The sequence below is a fragment of the Jaculus jaculus genome, chromosome 6 (assembly GCF_020740685.1).
Source record: "Jaculus jaculus isolate mJacJac1 chromosome 6, mJacJac1.mat.Y.cur, whole genome shotgun sequence".
Lineage (NCBI taxonomy): Eukaryota > Metazoa > Chordata > Mammalia > Rodentia > Dipodidae > Jaculus > Jaculus jaculus.
In genome coordinates this window covers 143,330,470-143,351,332 of record NC_059107.1, presented here as the reverse complement: position 1 = coordinate 143,351,332, position 20,863 = coordinate 143,330,470, and the positions used below count along the sequence as shown (strand labels likewise).

General features: G+C 43.8%; 1 protein-coding gene across 2 annotated transcripts in view; it reads right to left on the bottom strand.

The window, feature by feature from the left end:
* The window catches only part of Slc17a8 (solute carrier family 17 member 8), a 47,031-nt gene extending 27,580 nt beyond the window's left edge, over nucleotides 1-19,451 (bottom strand). For both annotated transcript variants that reach the window (XM_045153126.1, XM_045153127.1), the window contains exons 1-3: nucleotides 19,293-19,451; nucleotides 8,997-9,249; nucleotides 2,539-2,657 (exon numbers count right to left, since the gene is read on the bottom strand). In XM_045153126.1, the coding sequence (XP_045009061.1) occupies nucleotides 2,539-2,657; nucleotides 8,997-9,249; nucleotides 19,293-19,393 (473 nt within the window). In that variant the 5' untranslated portion in view covers nucleotides 19,394-19,451. The remainder of the gene's footprint in view (nucleotides 1-2,538; nucleotides 2,658-8,996; nucleotides 9,250-19,292) is intronic.
* Nucleotides 19,452-20,863: the final 1,412 nt, after the last annotated feature.

The window sequence follows — 20,863 nt, the reverse complement described above, 5'->3', positions numbered from 1 at the left end:
TGCCACGATGGTCTGCAATGCCTGAAACCGTAAGTCAAAGTTAACCCTTTCCACAAGCTGCTTCTGGTCAGGTATCTGACATAGTAGCCAGAGAGTAATTAGTGTGTTCTGTTGCTTCCCATGTTACTCTCAGAAGACCAGACAGGAATCCTGACTTTTGGTCCAACAGGCAGCTTGTGGCCTGGGACCACCCACGTGCAAGACGAGCGTGAACTTGTCAACTCCCTGCTTTCCCGCAAGCATCACTTGCTCTCTCTCCTCCCTGCCAGGCCTAGAGAGCTCTGGGGAAAAATACAGAGCAGGCATCATTCTCTACCCTCCTCCCATAGGTCAGTGCTACTTCCATTTTCCTTACATACTAGAAAGATCTTATTACGTATGATTGTTTCAGCTCACAGGTTGAAGCAGCAATTAATGAAGACTATCTGATTATTTTTTAAAAAAGAATATAATAAATAATAGGGAGTAAAATATGCAAATTAGGCAAATACATAGGTGAAGATAGTCATTCTGGGGTAGGAAGATAGCTTAGTTGGTGAAATGATTGCCTTAAAAGCATGTTGACCCAAGTTCAATCCCTAGAACCCAGTAAAAGTGCCAGACATGGTGTCTAACACACACTTGTAATAACAGCACTGACGCTGAGACAGGTGGAAGCCTGGGGCTCACTGGGTAGCCAATGTGGCCTACTGGGCAAGCTCTAGGCCAATGAGAAACCCTGTCTCAATAAAAGTAGATAATGCCAGAGACAAATGACACAAGAGGTTGTCCTCTGGCTTACACACACACACACACACACACACAGGGACACACACACGAACATGAAAACACATGCAAAAAGATAGTAATTCTTATACATATTTGGATATTATGGTAGTGACTTTGAAAATTGTTGACCTTGATACTTTAGACATATTGTATACTAAAGCCTAGTCTATACTCATACACATAGATGTAACTGGGACAAGTTTCAAATGCATTCAGAACATTTCAATTCCTTGTTATTCTATTGGATTATCTTCTATTTCTCCCTTTTTCCAAAAAAAAAATGTAGTCATCGGTAATCACTAAGCTGATTTCAAGAGCTAAAAATATGAAGTACATCATGAAAGTGATTTATGTAATATCATATGAGGAAATATACTGGAAAGTATCTGGACGTTTGGTTCACTCCTTTTCTGGAACATGGAACCATCTACAACAGCTCCCCCAAGTGGTCACCTTTTTCTGCTTAAATACCTCTAGTGACAACCAGACTACCACCAAATAATCTTAAAGACCATTAAAAGGGTTGGAGAGATGGCTTAGCGTTAAGGTGCTTGCCTGCAAAGCCAAAGGACCCAAGTTTGACTCCCCAGGGCCCTAGTAAGCCAGATGTACAAGGGGGCACACACGTCTGGAGCTTGTTTGCAGTGACTAGAGACCCTGGCACATCCATTCTCTCTCTCTTTCTACCTGCCCATTTTTGCATCTCGCTCTCTCTTTCTCTCTAAAATAAATAAAACTTTAAAAAATAGTATTAAGACATGTTCCCATCTACAGGACCTTGGTACTCATATCTTCTCATCTAAAAGACATACCCAGGCTGGAGAGATGGCTTAGTGTTTAAGCGCTTGCCTGTGAAGCCTAAGGACCCCGGTTCGAGGCTCAATTCCCCAGGTCCCACGTTAGCCAGATGCACAAAGGGGCGCACGCATCTGGAGTTCATTTGCAGTGGCTGGAGTCCCTGTGGCGTACTTTCTCTCTCTCTATCTGCCTCTTTCTTTCTCTGTCTGTCGCTTTCAAATAAATAAAAATAAAAATAATAAACAGAAAATAAAAAATAAATAAAAGACATACCCTCTATCATACTGGCGGTATTAACATAACATACAAGTACAGAAGACCACTGGTCTAAAACACAGCTTAATTCAATGCTTCATTTTCACAGATGAGGAATCCAAGGCCCATAGAGAGAAGCTCAGAACTCATCTTTGTAACCACAGAATCAGTTAAATGAGACTGTACAAATAAATAAATAAGTAAATCCAGGGCTAGGGAGATGGCTTAGCAGGTAAGGCAGTTGTCTGTGAAGCCTAAGGACCCATGTTCGACTCTCTAGGTCCCACGTAAGCCAGATGCAAGGTGATACAAGTATGCAAGTTCGCACATGCACACTAAGTAGCACACACATCTGGAGTTTGATTACAGTGCCTGGAGGCCCTGGTACGCCATTTCTCAGTCCCTCTCTCTCCCTCTCTCTCTCTCTCTCTCTCTCTCTCTCTCTCTCTTTCTCTCTTTCACTCACTCACTCTCACTCCCACTCTATCTCAAATTTAAAAAAAAAAAAAAAAAGGCCAGTCTGCTGGGTTTGCCTCAAAAACTAAAATAATCCAGACCCTTTTAAGAACAAAACAATTTGGGATCAATATCTGTACATTGCACCTGCTTAAATTGCTGTTTATTGCCAGTCTGCAGCCCTGAATAGAGAAGGAATATGCATTTTTATAGAGGCGAGCAGCCATATCATGACCGAGGCAATACTCATCACAGTCTTACCTGTTAGCAGCAAACTTGTTTGAAATGAAGCCACCTGGAATTTGTGTCACAATATAACCCCAGAAGAAAGACCCATGGATAAGGCCCACCGTCTCTGGATCCCAGTTAAACTGCGCTGTCTGGAAACAAGAAATCCAATGAGGCCATGTTTATGAGAGAACTGAACACCATTTTCTGGTGATAACCCCACAGCACAGCCCAGGGGTCCTTCCTTTCATATTTGGCAACTATCTCTTGGGATATGGCAACGGTAGCAATGAACTGAAGAGTCCCGGCTCCCATACAGTCACTTTCTAGTGAGAGAAAGGAGAGAGATATACATATGTGTACACACACACACACACACACACACACACACACACACACACACAGTGACACAGTAAACACTGATGTGTGCTAAGGAGAAAAGAAAACACACCGTGAGGTAAATAAGGCAGGGAGTCATGTTCAAGGCTTGCCTGGACTACAGTGTGAGTCAAAGTCCACCTTGGGCAACTAAGTGAGGCAATGCCTCAAAATAAGAACTAAAATAATGGCTGGGGCTGGGCGTGGTGGCACACGCCTTTAATCCCAGCACTCGGGAGGCAGAAGTAGGAGGATCATGGTGAGTTCAAGGAGACTGTGAGACTACGTAGTGAATTCCAGGTCAGTCTGGGCTAGAATAAAACCCTACCTTCAAAAACAACAACAACAACAATAATAATAATAATAATAATAATAATGGCTGGGGATGTGGTTTGGTGGTAGAATATTAGTACTCAAAAGATATTCACATGAAACCCATGCAGCCCAAAGACCTTTAGGAGAAAAGGATCTTTTCAGGATCTGGAAAGGAGATGTCCTGAATTATCCAGCTGGATCCTGAGTCTAGTGACAAGTGTCACTGAGATACGAGAAGACCCAGGAAATCAGGACCATGAGGACAGAGGCCATGAGTGATGCAGTCGCACACATGAGAACTTCTGGCGCCATTGGCGGCAGAGCTAAGGATGGTCTCTCCACTAGAGATGCCATACGACTCTTGTGAGGCTCTGCCAAGTCTCCAACTTAACTTCCCCAACACTCCACTTCTGGTCTCCTCAACCAAGGGAGAATATATTTCTTTTGTGCTAAGCCATCAAGTTTGGGGTAATGACAGACTTTGGGAACTAATATAAGAAGAGAAATAATCTCACTTGAACTACAAGCAGTTCTTTTCTTCCCGTGTTATAACTGGGGCCTTGAGGGTTAACAAAGAGTTGCTAGAAATGATGATTCTTGTCACCCTGTTTACCCTTCCTCCATGAGCATTCTGTTCCCCTGTCTATAAGATTAGTCCCCACTGACCAGCTGGATTACTTACCATCTTGTCGCTGGGACACAATACCAGACAACAAATCAGCTTAAGGAGGAAGGGTTGAATTTCATCTTACACATAGTTCCAGGTTATCATGTTATCATGGTAGGGAATGCGTGGTGGCAGAAGTTGACAATAACTTGTCACATTCAGCACAGTGAAGAAGCAGAGACTGATGAACGCTGCTGCCCAGCCGGCTCTCTCCCTCTTGTATAGTCTAGGACCTCAGCCTACAGAATGGTTCATGAGACCCATCTTATGAACCACCTTAATTAACCTAATCAAGATAACCCCTCACAGATATGCACAGAGACTAATCTAATCTATATAATCCCTCACAGGTGACTTTATATCCAGCCAAATTGATAACCAAGGGCTGGAGAGATTGCTTAGTGGTTAAGGTGCTTGCCTTCAAAGCCTAAAGACCCATTTTCAACTCTCCAGATCCCACATAAGGCAGATGCACAAGATGAGCAAGGTCGCACAGGCTCACAAGATGGTGCACATGTCTGGAGTTCGATTGCAGTGGCTGGAGGCCCTGGCATGCCAATTCTCTTTCTCTCTCTCTCTCTCTCTCTTTTAAAAAAAATACTGACAACCAGTATAAACCATTATGCCAGCACAGCTAGCTACATACTGAGATTAGGAGAACCAAGCCATTGGCTCATGGGATTCAGCTCTGGAGGCAAGGAGAAGCCAGAGTGAAAAACAGAGAGCAGGTTACTGAGAAACCTGGGGAAATGGAGGAGACTTGGAGAAGAAAATAAAAAAAGCCCTTGGGGTCCCCAACCCCTCTCATCTTAGCAAAGAATTTTCTAGTTCTCATAGGGTAAAGCCTCACCTCCGCACTCCCAGCAGGGCCTCTGCTCCTGGCTCAGCAAGGGTTACATAGACTCCTTCTCCTCCTTGGATGGAGTACATCCTGGGTCCCATCTCCCCCCAGGCTGGCTCATCCTATCCAGGCCACTGACTTACACATGCGTCCCACAGTCCTGCTTTCTGTGCTCTGCCTTCATGGGATTCCCCTTCAACTTGCACTGATCCCATTGTTAACCCGAGCTGGTTCTACTCTCTGCAACCAGCCAACCTTAACCAGACACTGGGGTAGCATGTTCAAAGCCCCAGAGCTAATATCAGCATCAAGTTTGAAAGTAGGCTCCAGCAACTCTAAAGGCTATCGTTTAAACCTTACAAAACACATGGTGTTCTCTTGAGGGCAATGAGAAATAATTACAAGTACATATATATTGCTTACCATATGCCAGACAACACGCTAAGGGCTCTACATGTTTTAACTCATATTTGGGAGAGCAAAGCTGGGGGTTAGACCCATGGCCTTGAGCATGCTAAGCACATGTCCTACCACTGAGCTATAACCTAGAAAATCTAAACTAAAAAGCAATTACCCACACCAACTAAAATTACCCTTCCTACCACTTATAGAACACATGCCCTGTATTTGTTTCATGTTTCTCCCTTCTCTCCCTTTCTTGAAAAGGAGGATTCCAAAATATCTCTGTGTAAAATATCTATTTTTTTCCCTACAAAACAAGGCACACAAACAGAAATACTAGCCATTTAGAGTACTTTGTCACACCCCATTGGGCATGCTCAGCTTTGGACAGAAGAGGAATGGAATGACCTGCTATAAACTGGAGTTATGCTTGAGCCCCTGAGAGGCAACAACTCCTTTTTTTTTTTTTTTTTTTTTTTTTGAGATAGGGTCCTGCTATTTATCTCAGACTGGCCTTGAACTTGCAATCCTCCCGCCTCAGCTTCCTGAGTGTTGGGCATGAGCCACCACACCAGGCTCCTAAAATCCTGCTCTAGAGGCCACAGTGATATAAAGCATAGTTTGGAACCTAATCCATTCCTCTGAAACTTCAGAGAGTAAAACCATAGGAGTCACAATGGCACACTGGCATTGTTACCAAGCTGTCTTCTCTATATGCCTCAAAGAGACTGTTGACCCAGGCCTTTCCTTTCAGCAACAAATGAATGCAAACAGCATCTCATTCCATTTGGACCTCACTAGACAAGTTTTAATCAGCAAGCCTTCCTCACAAAAGGCTGAAAGAATGCATGTGATACACATCTGAGAATTCACTACTATGTATCATTCTTTATTTAAAAACTGCAATAATGCACTTCTACCTCTGTCTCATCCCCTTCATTCTCTCCCCGCCACCCGCCAAAAAAAAAAAAACAGGATTTTTTTTTTTTTGACAAATTCAGCTGTGGCATTAAAATGGGACTAAAGAATCTCCATGGTGCCATTTTCCTCCGGCAGAATAATCTCAGTAAGAAAAAAAGGAAAGCCAGCTTGCAGGCCAACTAGAGACTTTTTTTTTTTTTAGTAGACTGACATCAATTTTTTTCAAGCCAGTACTTGGCAAGAGACTGTGCCAGGTGATTTGAGTAGATGGGGCATGGGAAAGACCATTCCAGCATCCCGTCACGCGGGAAGTGTCCTTGCCTTGCAGAGCCACGCAGGACGCAGACGGTACAGACCCGGCGCCATGCCGCATCTTCTTCCACACGCAGCTGGCAGAGCGTGACTTCCCAGGCACTGGTTTGGGACTCTGATCTAAGCACTTCCCCAAATACAGGCAGGTACCAGAAAACTCTGATTCACCCCTCTGAAAATGGACAGATCCTTCCCTGGAGTCATTCCAGGAGGTGTTCAATTCATTGAAACAGACGTTTGTTGGATGGGCATACACTGTCACTTTCCTTTTGGTTTTTTGTTCCCCTTCCATAACCTCAATAATTTATTAGTTCTTGTTTAAGAAGTAAAGCAGATTTCATGTTTCCAGTGACTCATAAAACAGTATTATTAAATCACATCAGAGTTTATTTCTAACAGTAACAGCTTCTGAATTGAGGGGAGGCCCCCATTTTCATCCAGCCTCCTTCCACTGGGCAGAGACCATCCTAGAGTCTATGGATACAATCTTATGTATCTGTGAATTTGTATAGAAAAACATCAATATCTTTACTGACTGAAATTTAGCATTTTCTGCAAAAATAAACAGGTACCACAAGCCACAAATCTATTCAAAACTATTGTTCATACTTCAAACTTAAAATTACAGTGACTTTTAGACCCACTGAAGGAGGATAGAGTTAGGGTGACTGGACCCTTGAAGGTAAAAAGGACAGGAAAATTTGCACTTGCTAAAAGCCAAAGATAATCTAATTTTTTTTTTTTAATCTCTTAGTTTTCCTAGAGACCTGTTTTACTACAAACAAGCAGGACCCTCCTGGGAAGGAGGTCTTTCATAGGATTTCAACATTGTGGTTGGTCAAGTTCAAGTGCCAGAGCTAATCTCTTCCTGTGACAACCCCTAGCCCTAACTGACCAACCGGCCCTGTGGTTCATCCAGGCCAAAAGACAGCCCACCACCCTAAGGTTATAACTACCTTTGCAAAGGGAGGGCAGGCGTTCTCACTCTCTGATCACTTGGGAACTTCCAGCTGTGGGTGAGATGTTCCCCAGGCCAGGCCCAGCCAGGAGGGCCTCTGAGCCCTTACTCTGCATGGGTTCCTGATCTCCTCCAGCTCCCCACATGGCAGGAGCTCCTCGAACTTTCTTTTCTGTTTTCTTTCCACGCCTTTTTCCCCAGATCCATATTTGGTCACATGGACTGATGAGCTACAGGCGGCCCACATGGGCTTTTGGGCTCCACGTGGTATACTTCTCTTCTCCCCCCTTTATCTCCCCTTACCTCCCAGCCTTCTCCTTTCTACACTCTTTTATAAAATCTGAATAAAATTAAAAGTCTAATTCTTTGGTTAGTTTGCAGACATGAACTCAGGGCTTGGGGTTCCAGGAAGCACCACAGAACCTCAACTTCCCCGGCACACCACCACTGGATTTTGTCATCTGGTGTGTTAGTAAAGAAGCCCATATGTTTCTATATCACAGATTTGATTTGTAAATATTTTATATCTAAATTTTAATATAGTTGTCTTTTTTTTTTTTTGGTTTTTCAAGGTAGGGTCTCACTGTAGCCCAGGCTAACCTGGAATTCACTGTGTAGTCTCAGGGTGGCCTCGAACTCACAGCAGTCCTCCTACCACTGCCTCCCTAGTGCTGGGATTAAAGGTGTGTGCCACCACACTCGACTAGTTGTCTGTCTTTATAGTCCTTTGTATTTCATGCAAAGAATTTAAAACATTGTGTTTAGCAAAAAGTTCACCAAGATGTCGAAGATGCTCATGTCATAGAAATGTGCAGGCTGGGGCTGGGGAGATGGCTCAATGGTTAAAGATACAGGCTTGCAAGGCCTGCTGGGTCAGGTTTGAGTACCCACATAAAGCCAGACACATGTGCCTGGAGTTTGTTTGCACTACCAAGAGGCTCTGGCATTGCCATTCTGTCTCTCCCTCCCTTTCTTTTTGAAAGAAAGAAAAAGAGATGAAGAGAGAGAGAGGAAGGGAGGGGCAGAGGAAAAAGAAAAGTGGGGGTCTCAAATCTCAGTTTATAAAATACAGCACAGTGTGTCTGTGCATCTGTCTATCTCTCTTATAGTCCTTCATACACAGTGTTCCCTTCTTGTTTTTAAAATATTTTTATTTCATTAGTTGCAGAGAGAGAGAGAGGGAGAGAGAGAGAGAGAGAGAGAGAATGGACGTGCCAGGGCCTCCTGCTTGCCACTGCAAACGAACTCCAGACACACGCACCACTTTGTTCATTTGGCTCTCCGTGGGTACTGGGGAAGCAAACCCAGGCCACCAGGCTTTGTAATCAAGTGCCTTAATCACTGAGCAATTTCTCCAGTGTCACAGTGTTCCTTTTACTTAAACATTCTGCTTCCTGGTTCATGGGGGGAAAAAATAATTTCTCTGTCTAATCCAGCTCTCTTCTCCCTCTCCCTCTCCCTCTCCTCCCCTCTCTCCTCTGACAATATTAAAATCTGGGCTATACCCTCTCCTAGATGGGCTTGAGGATCATAAACAGCAACTAGAACCCCAAGCTGCTGCTTACTGTGCATCTCCATGAGCACCAGCGTAGCACCGTTCTACCCTGTCACATTGTTCACAGCCCGGCACACGGTTGTCACTCTACACTTTCGTCATTTGGGTGAATGAACAGCTCCTGGCATGAGTTGATACTGACCTGAATTTCTGGTTTTCCGTCCACGTATACTGTGCTGTTGTTGACCATCTCCACAATGGCAACTCCAAGATTACATCGAATCCCAAAGGAGATGCAGAACCCCAGCCCGCTCATGACGGCGATGATGTACCGTTTAGGGATGCCACAGCAGCTGCAGTCACAGGGCGGCGGGCGTGGCCTGGATGCCCGCGCCGGCTGCCCCTCTTCAGTCAGCTCAATGTCGTCTTCCTGTTCACGGGTGCCATCGATTTTTCTACGTGAAAAGAAGAATGGACAGAACATAAAAGCCAGTGTTAGAGAGCGGAAGAAAGTGTTCTAAGCAAAAAGGAAAAGTATACCAAGAGAGGAAAAAAGAGGAAGGTCCACATGGGAAAAGGGCTGCATTTGAAAAGCTCTTGTCATCTTCTTCGTTAGCACCACTGACGGCTCAGATGAGTATCGTTCTGGGTATTTGGCTTTTTCCTGCTCGAAATCAACTGGAGTATGACCTCTCCAAATGACCTCACAAACAGAATAAAAGACCCTGTCTCCAAACACAAACATATTCTTAAGGATTAGGAATGAGAACATCAACATATGAACTGGATGAGGGGTCCCCATCTCTAAAATGGGCTGATTATAATATCTGGGTCATAGGGATGTTAACGATGGATGCCTGAAATGGTTTAGTAAAGACCTGATAAGTGAAAGAGCTTTTAGCAGCGGAGTGCAGCAGGGACATAGGCAGGCCCTCTCCTGCAAGAGGCAAAGTGTTTTGGCAAAACGTCCTTGTTTTCTTTCTTTCTCTCCCTAGAAAGCATGTGGTTCAAATGCTCTCCCAGACACCCCTGCCCATTTACTCTTCATAAACCTCTTCCATACCTAGTCTTGTCTTGCCATTTGCTTCTGAGAGCACCCAAACCAACCCAAACACACTCTTGTGCGCCTGCACCATCTAGGATTTCCTGAGTCTTTCCAGGCAAAGAGCACAATGCTATGGGAGGAGAGGGAGTGATGAGAAAAGGGTAGATGTCCCCAACTAAAGGAAGTGTGGGCTCTTGGAGCAACAGCTAGGGCTGCCTGACCTGGATATGAGAGCAAAGAGGAGGGGCCTGGGGCCTGGGGCCCAGTTTCCCTTGCCCAGTGTGACAGCTGAGCCACCACTTTAAGGGACCATGGCATCACGAGCATATGTGGGCCAACTACGGGGACCTCCTGGTTGTCTGTGAGTCATTTTCCAGCCTGGTTGCAACAGGAGGAGACACTGAAATTGAAAAAAATTGAATGTCCATCATGGAGGGGGCTCAAACCAGATTTGATTTGCTTTAAAAATATTAAAATAATGAGAAGACTGGGGATATTGCTTAGTGAGAGAACACTTGCCTAGTTTTAAGAAATTGGGTTAAAAATAATTTTTTGCCTCTGTGTGTGTGTGTGTTATTCATGTGTAGTGTAAGGACTCTTGCAGCACCCATGTGCTTGTCTGCAACTGGGTGCACTTATGGGCAGAGTGGAAAGTTGGGTGTCCCGTGCCACTGCCCTTTCTTAGGTCTTGTGTGAGTCAGAGTCTACTACTGATCTCAGATCTTGCCTCCACCAACCACACCCCCAACAACTCCAGCAATTCCCAGGTCTTTGTTCCCCTAAGAGATTGAGGTCACAGGCATGTGTGACCATGCCCAGTTGTTCTACGTGGGATCTGGAGATTTAAACTCAGGCATTTCAGGCCCCCTCAGGCCCTCATGCCTACACAGAAATCTCACTGAACCACTGAGCATCTCTCCAGCCTGGAGAGATATTTCTCTCTTATAGGCAAGCTGTGAGAACCTGCATGTCACTGCAAGCTCTGACACTTAGCCCCTAGCTACGTGGCTTAGGCAGCTGGCTTGGTCTTTGTGAATCTCAGACTTCCTCGTCTGTCAATAAACACGGTATGTCAAAGAGCTGTTGTTAAAGACTTTACACAGTGTAAAATATCACCAGCAATAAATAAGTAAGCATTGACTAACTGTTAAAGTTTGTGCCATCCTTGCCATTCCCTTAGTGTCGTTTCGAGTGGTTTGTTTTGGTTTTGGTCTTCGTGAAGGCTTCTGACATGCTATGCCCATGTTCTGTCACTGAGCCACACCTTGAGCCACCTGGGGTTTTATAGGTTTAAGGGTTTTATGCATTCCTCTGTTAGAGCATTTATCACATTGAGTTAGAAATTTTGTTCTTCTCAGCATAGTAGGTAATAAGTATTTCTGATTTTGCATACACAAGTGAATAAATACTTTCCCCACCTGGCAGGCATGCTGAGAAGGTGGGAGCATCTCCTCATATTTAAAAAAATATTTTATTTATTTATTGGAGAGAGAGACAGATAGAATGGGTGTGCCAGGGCCTCCAGCTGCTCAGGTGCCACCTTGTGCGTCTGGCTTGCCTGGGTCCTGGGGAATCGAGCCTGGGTCTTTTGGCTTTACAGGCAACTGTCTTAAGCACTAACCCATCTCTCCAGCCCTCCTCATCTTTGAAAAAAAAAAAAACATTTCTTTATTTATTTATCTATCTATTTATTTATTTATTTGCAAGCAGGAAGAGAGAGAGAGAATTGGTATTCCATGGCCTAGCCTCACTGCAAACAAACTCCAGATACATGTGTCATGTTGTACATCTAGCTTTATATGGTACTGGGGAATCAAACCCAGGATGTTAGGCTTTGCAAGCAAGTGCATTTAACCACTAAGCCATCTCTCCAGCTCTATCTCCTCATCTTTATTCCCAGTGCTCAGCACAGTGCCTAGACACAATCAATTCTCATTCAAATGAATTGAGTTGGTAAATAACTCCATACATCACTCATGACTTTACAGCCTTTAGAAATCCGTAAGAATCTGTTCATTCCTGCCCCAAGATGAACCTTAGAGGGAGGATGGGCTAGACAGAGGGGTTAGTTAAGACTAAGAAGGGAGGGAGAAGAACTGCTTGCTTAAGAAATGGAGAACTTTAATTATCCATAATAGCTATCCACACCATGTGGGTGGGTTTTTTTCCCCCTCCCTGTTTGCCTGTGTTTGGTCTTTTAGATCAGAGAATCCCTATTCTTTCCAGTGTGACATCCATCATTGTTGCTTCTCCAAATATAGAAAGCTGCAGACTGTGGGCTGTCAGCCCTTTCCATACTGGGGAGGTTTCTGCCCATTGTTCTCACACACAATTGACCAGTCAGCATCCCAACCCCGCCCCCAGTTCAATCGCTTAAAATATGCTAACTAGCCCTTGGGCACCTACAAAACTGTTGACTGACACTCCAGAAGTTCCCACCCAATTATAGAGAAGGTTCTTCATTTCGTAGGTAAGAATATTAACATTCTGCACACAGAAGTGATCAGAGGACTAGAAAGATAGGTCAGTAAAGTGCCTTGCAAACAAAGGACCTGAGAGACCTGAGTTCCATCTCCAAAATCAAAGTTAAAATAAAAAATAAAATTAAATTAAAAAGCCATGCCAGGCACAGTGGCACATGCCTTTAATCCCAGCACTTAGGAGGCAAAGATAGGAGGATTGCTTTGAGTTCAAGGCTACCCCGAGACTACTACATTTTCAGCTCTGTACATCCCATCTTGCTGTAGACTAGCTGGGGTTATAGACATATGCTACCACATCCAGCTTTGTGTGGTTTCCGGGGATCTGAAGCCAGGTTGTCATGCTTGCATAGCAAGTGCTTTTATTTTACCCACTGAGTCACGTCATCAGCCTCACCTGAAGGTTCCACAACCTTTCAAAACAGCACCATCATTTGGGGACCAAGCGTTCAAACACACAAGTCTGCAGGGGACATTTCACATCCAAATCATATGCTATTCCAAGTCAGCCTGGGCTAGAGCAAAACCCTACCTCAAAATAAATAAATAAATAAATAAATAAATAAATAAAAAAGCCAGGCATGATAGCACACACTTGGAATTCCAGGATTTGAGAGGCAGAGACAGATCCCTAGGTTGGACTCATTAGCCAGTCGGTCTAACCTTCTTGGTGAGTTCTTGTCCAATAGGAAATCCTGTTTCAAAAAAAAAAAGAAAGAAAGAAAGATAAAGAAAAGGGGCACAGTACCTGAGGAACAAGACTGGAAGTTGTCTTCTGGCCTCCACGAACCTGTGCGCACACATGCTCTCACCCCCTCCCCCTGCCACACACAAAGTGAGCAGAACTTACTGGTGATTTTATGAGTTTTTAAAATCCATTCACTTGCTGGCTTCTGGTAAGGATTTGTTAGGGGATTCTGAGCTGTAAAATGTGGGGAATCACACTTCTAAAGCCTGTTTTGAGGATTAAGGGAAATACCACATACTGCTATGGTTTGGATGTGAAATGTCTCCTGCAGACTTGTGTGTTTGAACGCTTGATCCCCAGATGGTGGTGCTGTTTTGAAAGGTTGTGGAACCTTCAGGTGAGGCTGATGACGTGACTCAGTGGGTATAATAAAAGCACTTGCTATGAAAACACAACAACCTGGCTTCAGATCCCCAGAACCCACACAAAGCTGGATGTGGTAGCATATGTCTATAACCCCAGCTAGTCTACAGCAAGATGGGAAGTACAGAGCCAAAAATCCCCAGAAAACCATAGGCTAGCAAGTGGTGTGCAAGAGTCCCCGCCTCAAAGAAGGTGAGAATAGACAGCTGATTTCCACATGCGCTGTGGCACATATGCAAATACACAGACTCACATACACAAATATACACATATACCACATCATACACACACAGAGCTTTCAAAAAAAATGTTTAAGGGCTGGAGAGATGGCTTAGCGGTTAAGCGCTTGCCTGTGAAGCCTAAGGACCCCGGTTTGAGGCTCAGTTCCCCAGGTCCCACGTTAGCCAGATGCACAAGGGGGCGCACGCGTCTGGAGTTCGTTTGCAGAGGCTGGAAGCCCTGGCGCGCCCATTCTCTCTCTCTCCCTCTATCTGTCTTTCTCCCTGTGTCTGTCGCTCTCAAATAAATAAAAAAATGAACAAAAAAAATATTTAAAAAAAAATGTTTAAAACACACACACACACACACACACACACACACGAATTATATTCCTAGGAGGCCTGAGGAATATCCTTTTTACTATTTTAAATACAGTGGTCATAGGGGCTGGAGTGCCACTATGAAGCCCAGGAGGCACTGCCCTCTGCAGGTGGGTCTTACCATACAAGGTGCTGGTCCACCGTGGTGCCAATTAGGATAAAAACTTCCTGGGAGAGTTGAAGCCAGGGGAAGCAAAGGCAAGGACCACAGACTTGGAGTGGCAATGGTAGTGAGGACTGTCAGATCGATATTGGTCAAGTTGATACTGGTGTGTGCAGTCCTTAAGCTTATCAGGTCGCTTGTTAGACTGGGAGTTAGGAAGTTCAAGCTCTAAGTGGACTCCTGGCCCACATCCATCTTATGATAGATTTATACGTCCATAAACCTACCCAGGGGTCATTTCCTCATATATAATTAGGATGGAGATACTTAGAATTTGGAAAAACACTTATATTAATTCCTTGACTTACGTAATGAGGCAAATGGAAGTCCTTGAAACTTCCATTCCTGGATAGGATGATAAATCAAACAAACAAAAAAAAAGAGCATTACATTATACAGACTGACAGAGATTATTTCTAATAGGATACAGGAAATAGTCCTTAATATACTTCCATTTAATTCACCAGCCTGACTTATTAAAAATAAAGATCAATGTATCACCGTATATGACAGAGGACTAATCCACACCTAACTCAGACATACAGCATGTCCCTCCAGATATAAGCATGCTTTCCATGGCCTTTAGGAAAGAGAATTAGAAGTCTGCATTGACATCATTTGGATTTTATTATATATTCATGGTCTTGCTCTCCCTCATAACACAGAAAGACCCTCGAATTTCTACAGAATATCACATTGATCTATTATAGCCAATAGATGATGTTATGCTTTATAAATCTTCTAAGCAGGTACTCTAGATGCCTCATAAAAAACATATGCTCCCCAGAAAGAGGCATAAAAGCTACAGAGATTTATAGGCCCACCACATACAGGTGTTTGGTGGTTGGGGCACGTCGGAACATTCCCTCCCACGTAAAGGAAGTCATGCACTTTGGACTTTCTACCACTAAGAAGGAAGCATGGTGCTTAGTAGACCTCGTTGGGCTTTAGAGATGCCATATTCCATACTCAGGACCACTGTTCTAAGCCACTTAGTCCAAGACATAAAAGGCTGCTAGTTTTAAATGAGATAAAAAACAAGAGAGTGGTCCAGGCTACAATAAGAGCCATCTTGCCACAAGGGTCATGCTATCCAACACCTCTCTGATACCAAACGAGACTGTGTAGGAAACATACCACATGGGATTTCTAGCAAAACCCAAAAGGAGGACTATGGCATATATTCTGGAATAAAGCTAGGCATCTGTAGCAGAGAAATTTCCAACATACAAGACACAGTTCCTGGCATGCTTCTGAGCCCCTGGTAAAGATGTGCACTAGCATGTGTGAGGCCCTACATTCAATACCCAGTGCCACAAAAGAGAGAGAGAGAGAGAGAGAGAATAGATTTCACAGAACAAGAGAGCAAAATCATGGTTTCCAGTAGCTACTGCAGATAAGGAGACCAAGTGGGGAGAGAGGAAATACATTCTAGGGTTCCACAGTATAGTGGGGTAACTGTAGCTTACAGCAACTTACTGCAAATCCAATGAAGAGCAGGAGAAAGGAGTCCAAAGCTTCCGAATACAACGAAATGATGTGTGCTTAAGGAGATGGAAATGCTGATGACTTGGATCTGATAATTACATTGTATAATGCATCAAATCACCATGCCACATGCCTTAAATATGCACGATTACTATGTGTCAGTTGAAAACAAAAGCGAAGAACAGGATATACACACAGAACTTCTGGTTTGAAATCCAAGCTGTGCTGTTCATAAGCTGTGTCACCACAGGCAACTCACTTAGCCTCTCTATGCCTTGAATTCCTCATGTACAAAATGGTTGTAATGATCCCTCCTCACGAGTTTTTAAAAATATTTTATAGTTTTGGTTTTTCAAGGTAGAGTCTCACTCTAGCCCAGGCTAACCTAGAATTCACTATGTATTCTCAGGGTGGCCTTGAACTCACAGTGATCCTCCTACCTCTGCCTCCTGAGTGCTGGGATTAAAGGCGTGCACCACCATGCCCATCTAAAATATTTAATTTATTTATTTATGTGTGTAAGAGAGAGAGAGAATGGGCCCACTAGGGCCTCCAGCCACTGCAAACGAACTCCAGACCTACACACCACCATATGCATCTGACTTAAGTGGGTTCAGGGGACTCAGACCTGGGTCCTTACGCTTCACAGGCAAGTGCCTTAACCACCAAGCCATCTCTCCAGCCCATCATGGGGTTTTAATTAGGTTTGAATAAACTTAGAATGCCTGGAACATAGTGTGTGTTTAGCATTCTTACTTTTTTGTGGATGAGTAAGCAGAGGTCACGGTGACTGGCACAGAAGTTGAACAGATCTGCACGTCAATTTCTGGGCTTTCATTAATAGGTTTAATATCTTCTTCATCACCTGTAAAGTCTGATATTGGCTAGACAATCAGGGACAGAGTCTTCTGTCTCCCTACACTCGAAAACGTTACTGAACCTTTAGCTTAAGTAATCGTTGAGCCGCTTCTCCCCAGTAACTTTCCTCCAGAAGGGCTAATGATGCTGGGCTGTAATCAACCCCATGCGTGAACTCTAAGAGGATTCCCAGGGCTGCTGACACTCCCCTGCCCAGGAAAACCCCTCCCTCCTTAAAAGGCTTCTTGAGAATTCCACTGAGATGATGCACTCAGTCTAAAACACAAGAGGTCTGTGTCTACGATTCCTACCACCTGATCAGTTAAAAATCAAGAGTTCCACCTTCTCAGTGACCTTGCAAAGCCTAAAACTGGGTGGTTTCTTATCTTTTTTTTTTTTTAAGATTGGATTCTGTCACCTGGTTTTATGTGAAAATCAACATGACAAGGAGACAAGGTCCATTATATGCTGGACAGGCACATTATAGACAGGACACTTTGCATAAAATTATCTTAGGGACTTGTAATTAACAGCAAGCTCGTGGCAGAGCCGGTCTGGACAATTATGCTGCAAAGACCACTAGAACTGAGGAGCAGCTTGGGTCACTGGTCAACTGGTGTCCTTTTATCCTATTTCTGCCACAGCTTCGACCCAGAGACCACTGAAAGAAGTCCCAGTCTGCCTCTTTTTTTTTTTTCAAATTACTACAGAAGAGATAATATTCATTTCATGTATTCTCATCCCGAAGCATTTGCTAGCTGTTCAAAGAGCCCTAAACTTATAGTTCAGCTCTGAGCTAAGACTGCATAAGATGACTGATGTTACTAATTTCATTACAGACATCAGCAAGCTGAACTGGTAAATGAAGAACCCTTCATACAGGTTACCCCTCCACACAGTGACACAAGCTTTTAGGGTCTCCTAAGTAAGAAAGCAATAATCTTTCAGAAAGGCAATTAATGTTTCAAAAGAAAATGATTCATTATTTTATGTAATAAGATGGGAAAGACATGCCTACACTTTTAATGGATGAAACTCAGTACATAATCATGAGGACAAATTTTACATCATAAAAAGAATGGACTTGGCCAAGGGGATAACACTTAGCTCAACTGGGTTTTAGACATTTCTTTTTCATTGCTGATTTTGCCAGATTCCCTTGTCATCACTTGAACAAGCCAATAAAGCTATTGTGGGTTTTTTTTTTTTTTTTCATTTATAATCAAACAAATGTTGCTGTAATAAGGTGTTACCTAGGGAGTGATCAACAGAAGGATAAAACACTCAGTTAAAGATGTTACTACAATCACTTCTATATTTGGCTGGTTTATACTGCGGTTCGTCTGTACGTAATAATTCAGCAGAGCTGATGGAAGTCTTTTTATTGTTAATTACTAAAATAATAAGGTACCCGGCTGTATTCACTTATTAAATTACTGCCTATCGGGAGTGATACAAGAAACAATTCTACACCAACAGAAACGCATGTTATAAAAATACAGGAAAGCCGGGCGTGGTGGCACATGCCTTTAATCCCAACACTCAGGAGGTAGAGGTAGGAGGATCACCATGAGTTCAAGGCCACCCCGAAACTACATAGTTAATTCCAGATCAGCCTGGACTAGAGTAAGACCTTGCATCAAAAAACCAAAAAAAAAAAAAAAAAAAAAAATACAGGAAATGGGAAGAATCTCAGAAATAACTGTAGCTTACCTAGACACAATCCTTTAAATGCAAATGCTTTTTAACTTAAGAAAATGTGGAAAAGTTAAAAGGAGATGCCAGGTGGCATTTTCACTCAGCAGGATTAGAAATAATTATTCAAACATGAAAAAGCTTATCAAGGCTATTTTCACACTTCTTTTAATAGAGAAAGAAAATAATCATTCTACCTCACACATAAAGGCTACTGATTAATTCATCTGTAAAGCCTGAGAAAACATTTACTATGTCCATAAAATTTACAAATTGAAATGTCAAATTAATTCATTCATTTATGGCAAACTTCCCTGCCGACAGCAACATATTTTACTTGTAGAATATTTATTTTTGGCATGGACCAAAAATCTCATCAAATTTTTTCATTGTTCTTAACATTTTCCCACTGCTAACATGTGAGATTTTCTATGTTAAGGAATTAGTGCCTTCTTCCAACTATCTTGTAACTATCCCTTTTGCAAATTATACATTAAAGAGCCACTTTATTTTTTAATTAAGTTATTTTTTTTATTAACCACTTCCATGATTGTAAATAATAACACATGGTAGTACCCTCCTTCCCCCTCAAGAGCCACTTTATTTTATACTTAAAGCTTAAAATTTGCAAATATTTAACTATCATTTGTAATGAAAACTCAAGTGAACTTCTCTGAAATTTATTTCAGCTTAAAGAATGGCTCCATCATTACCTCTAAATGAATATAAGATTTTACATCCCTAGATCTCTCTGGTTCAATAATAATTAAGACATAGGTGATATCACTACCAGTAACTGCTAATTCTGAGGAACAGAGGATTTGCCTAGGTACTTTCCTAATTTGAACTAGTACTCCCCACACCTCTCCTGGTGCTGACAAAACCCCAGTGCTTTTGATGTTCCCAGGCACGAACTTCTTTTTGAAAGAAGCTCTAGAAGGCAGCCAGTTGCAGCTCTTCCTCAATAATATGTGGATTTATAAATACACTTCAACGTCTCTCCCATGTTGGCAGCGTGAGTCTACTTAGAAATAAATCTGAGGTTTGCACAGAGTTTACCTTTGCAAGATCCCCAGTGAATCTCCCACGGCATTCTTCACTCCTTCCTTCCCAGGTTTCAAAATTTTTTCTTTGAAAGTATCAAATGCTTTAAAAGGCATGTTGAATAGGGCACAGCTCAGAGCGGTTAGCAGGCGGTCTCAGACACTCTCACCCCTTCTCATCTCCGGCGTGGGGGACACTGTGTTTGCTTTGAAGAATACTTGGAAGCCAGTCCTCATGGAGGGAACGACTTAAAATCCAAAAGCAGGTGAACTCCAGACAAGATCTTTCAAGAAGAGACAACCCTCTCCTCTCTCTCTCTCCAGAAAGAAAAAAAAAAAAAAGATAGTGAGAGAGGAGAAAGAAAAAGGAGAGAGGGGCTGAGGGGCTGCTGGCTAGGAATCCAGCCCTTTCCAAAAGCCGACAGGCTCTGCAGCAGCCTGTGGCCGCTGTCTTGGACAGCCACGCTCACACTGAGCACAGCCTGTCGCCTTCCCTGGCTGCAGCTGGAGAAGCAAACGTGGGCTCCAGCCCACAAGGGGTCCCGAGACCAGCAGCAGCATCTGCAGCCAGCTCCAGCCCCTCCTGCCTCACCCAGCTCGCCTGCGGCTCTCTCTGAGTGACCCTTCCCCAGGTGACATGACAGTCACCAGCCCAGCACAACACCTGCCCCTCTGCTGCCGGGGCTTAATGGGCTCTTCGCTAGAGCAGGCACCCAGAGTGAAGTTCATGAAACATTTACAAGTCTTCTGCTTTTCTGAGGTCTGGCCTTACAGACAGCTCTCAGCCACCAGTCATGCCTTTTATTCCCCTGGGGGGTCGGGGGCGTGAAATAGCTTTACAGCCAGGCATAAGCACAGATGAGGTCCGAGGAGCAGCTGCACGTCAGGCTGATAGTAAACCCGAGGCCACAGCCATGTAGCACATATATGTGCACCTCTTCCCCAGAGCAGGCTGTCAAGGTGTGGCACACGGATGCCATTAGGACTCAATGAAGACATCTGAGCCAATCCTCACACCCACACTGAATTCCTCACTGGCTGCGCATTGTTCTCAAGATGAATAAAAGCTTCATCATGCACCTAAGAACCGACCCCCCCCCCCCCCCCCCGTCCAGGGACCCCAGACCCTTGTTTCTTGTCCCTCTGTTCTCTGTAGCAGCAATCAGGGAACTGAACTCAACGAGACCCCTGTTGCCTCTGGAGTTTACAGAAGCCGTGCCCCAGGCCTTAATAACCCTCCTTGCCTCTTTATCTGGGCAACCTCTGGAGATGGCCGCATCAGGAAGACATCACTTCACCTTCAAATCTTCGTAGACAAGGTGAGCTGGCCCTCCTGCTCTGTGCCACCAAATTTCCTGACCTCTGCCCCAGCAAGACCTGGCTGTTAGTGGGTATGGCTTAAATGCATGCTAGACTGGGATTGAAATTATGGTTAATACCACGTCTGGGGTTGCAGGAAGATGTCTCCATCTATGATGCTGCCATAGTCTTTCTCTGGAAGGCCCTGAGGCGCCAAGTTCAAGTCTGCTGTGAGAGGCCATATACTCTAGGCACATGTAGGTACTCAGGTTTCCACCGGACCTGTTG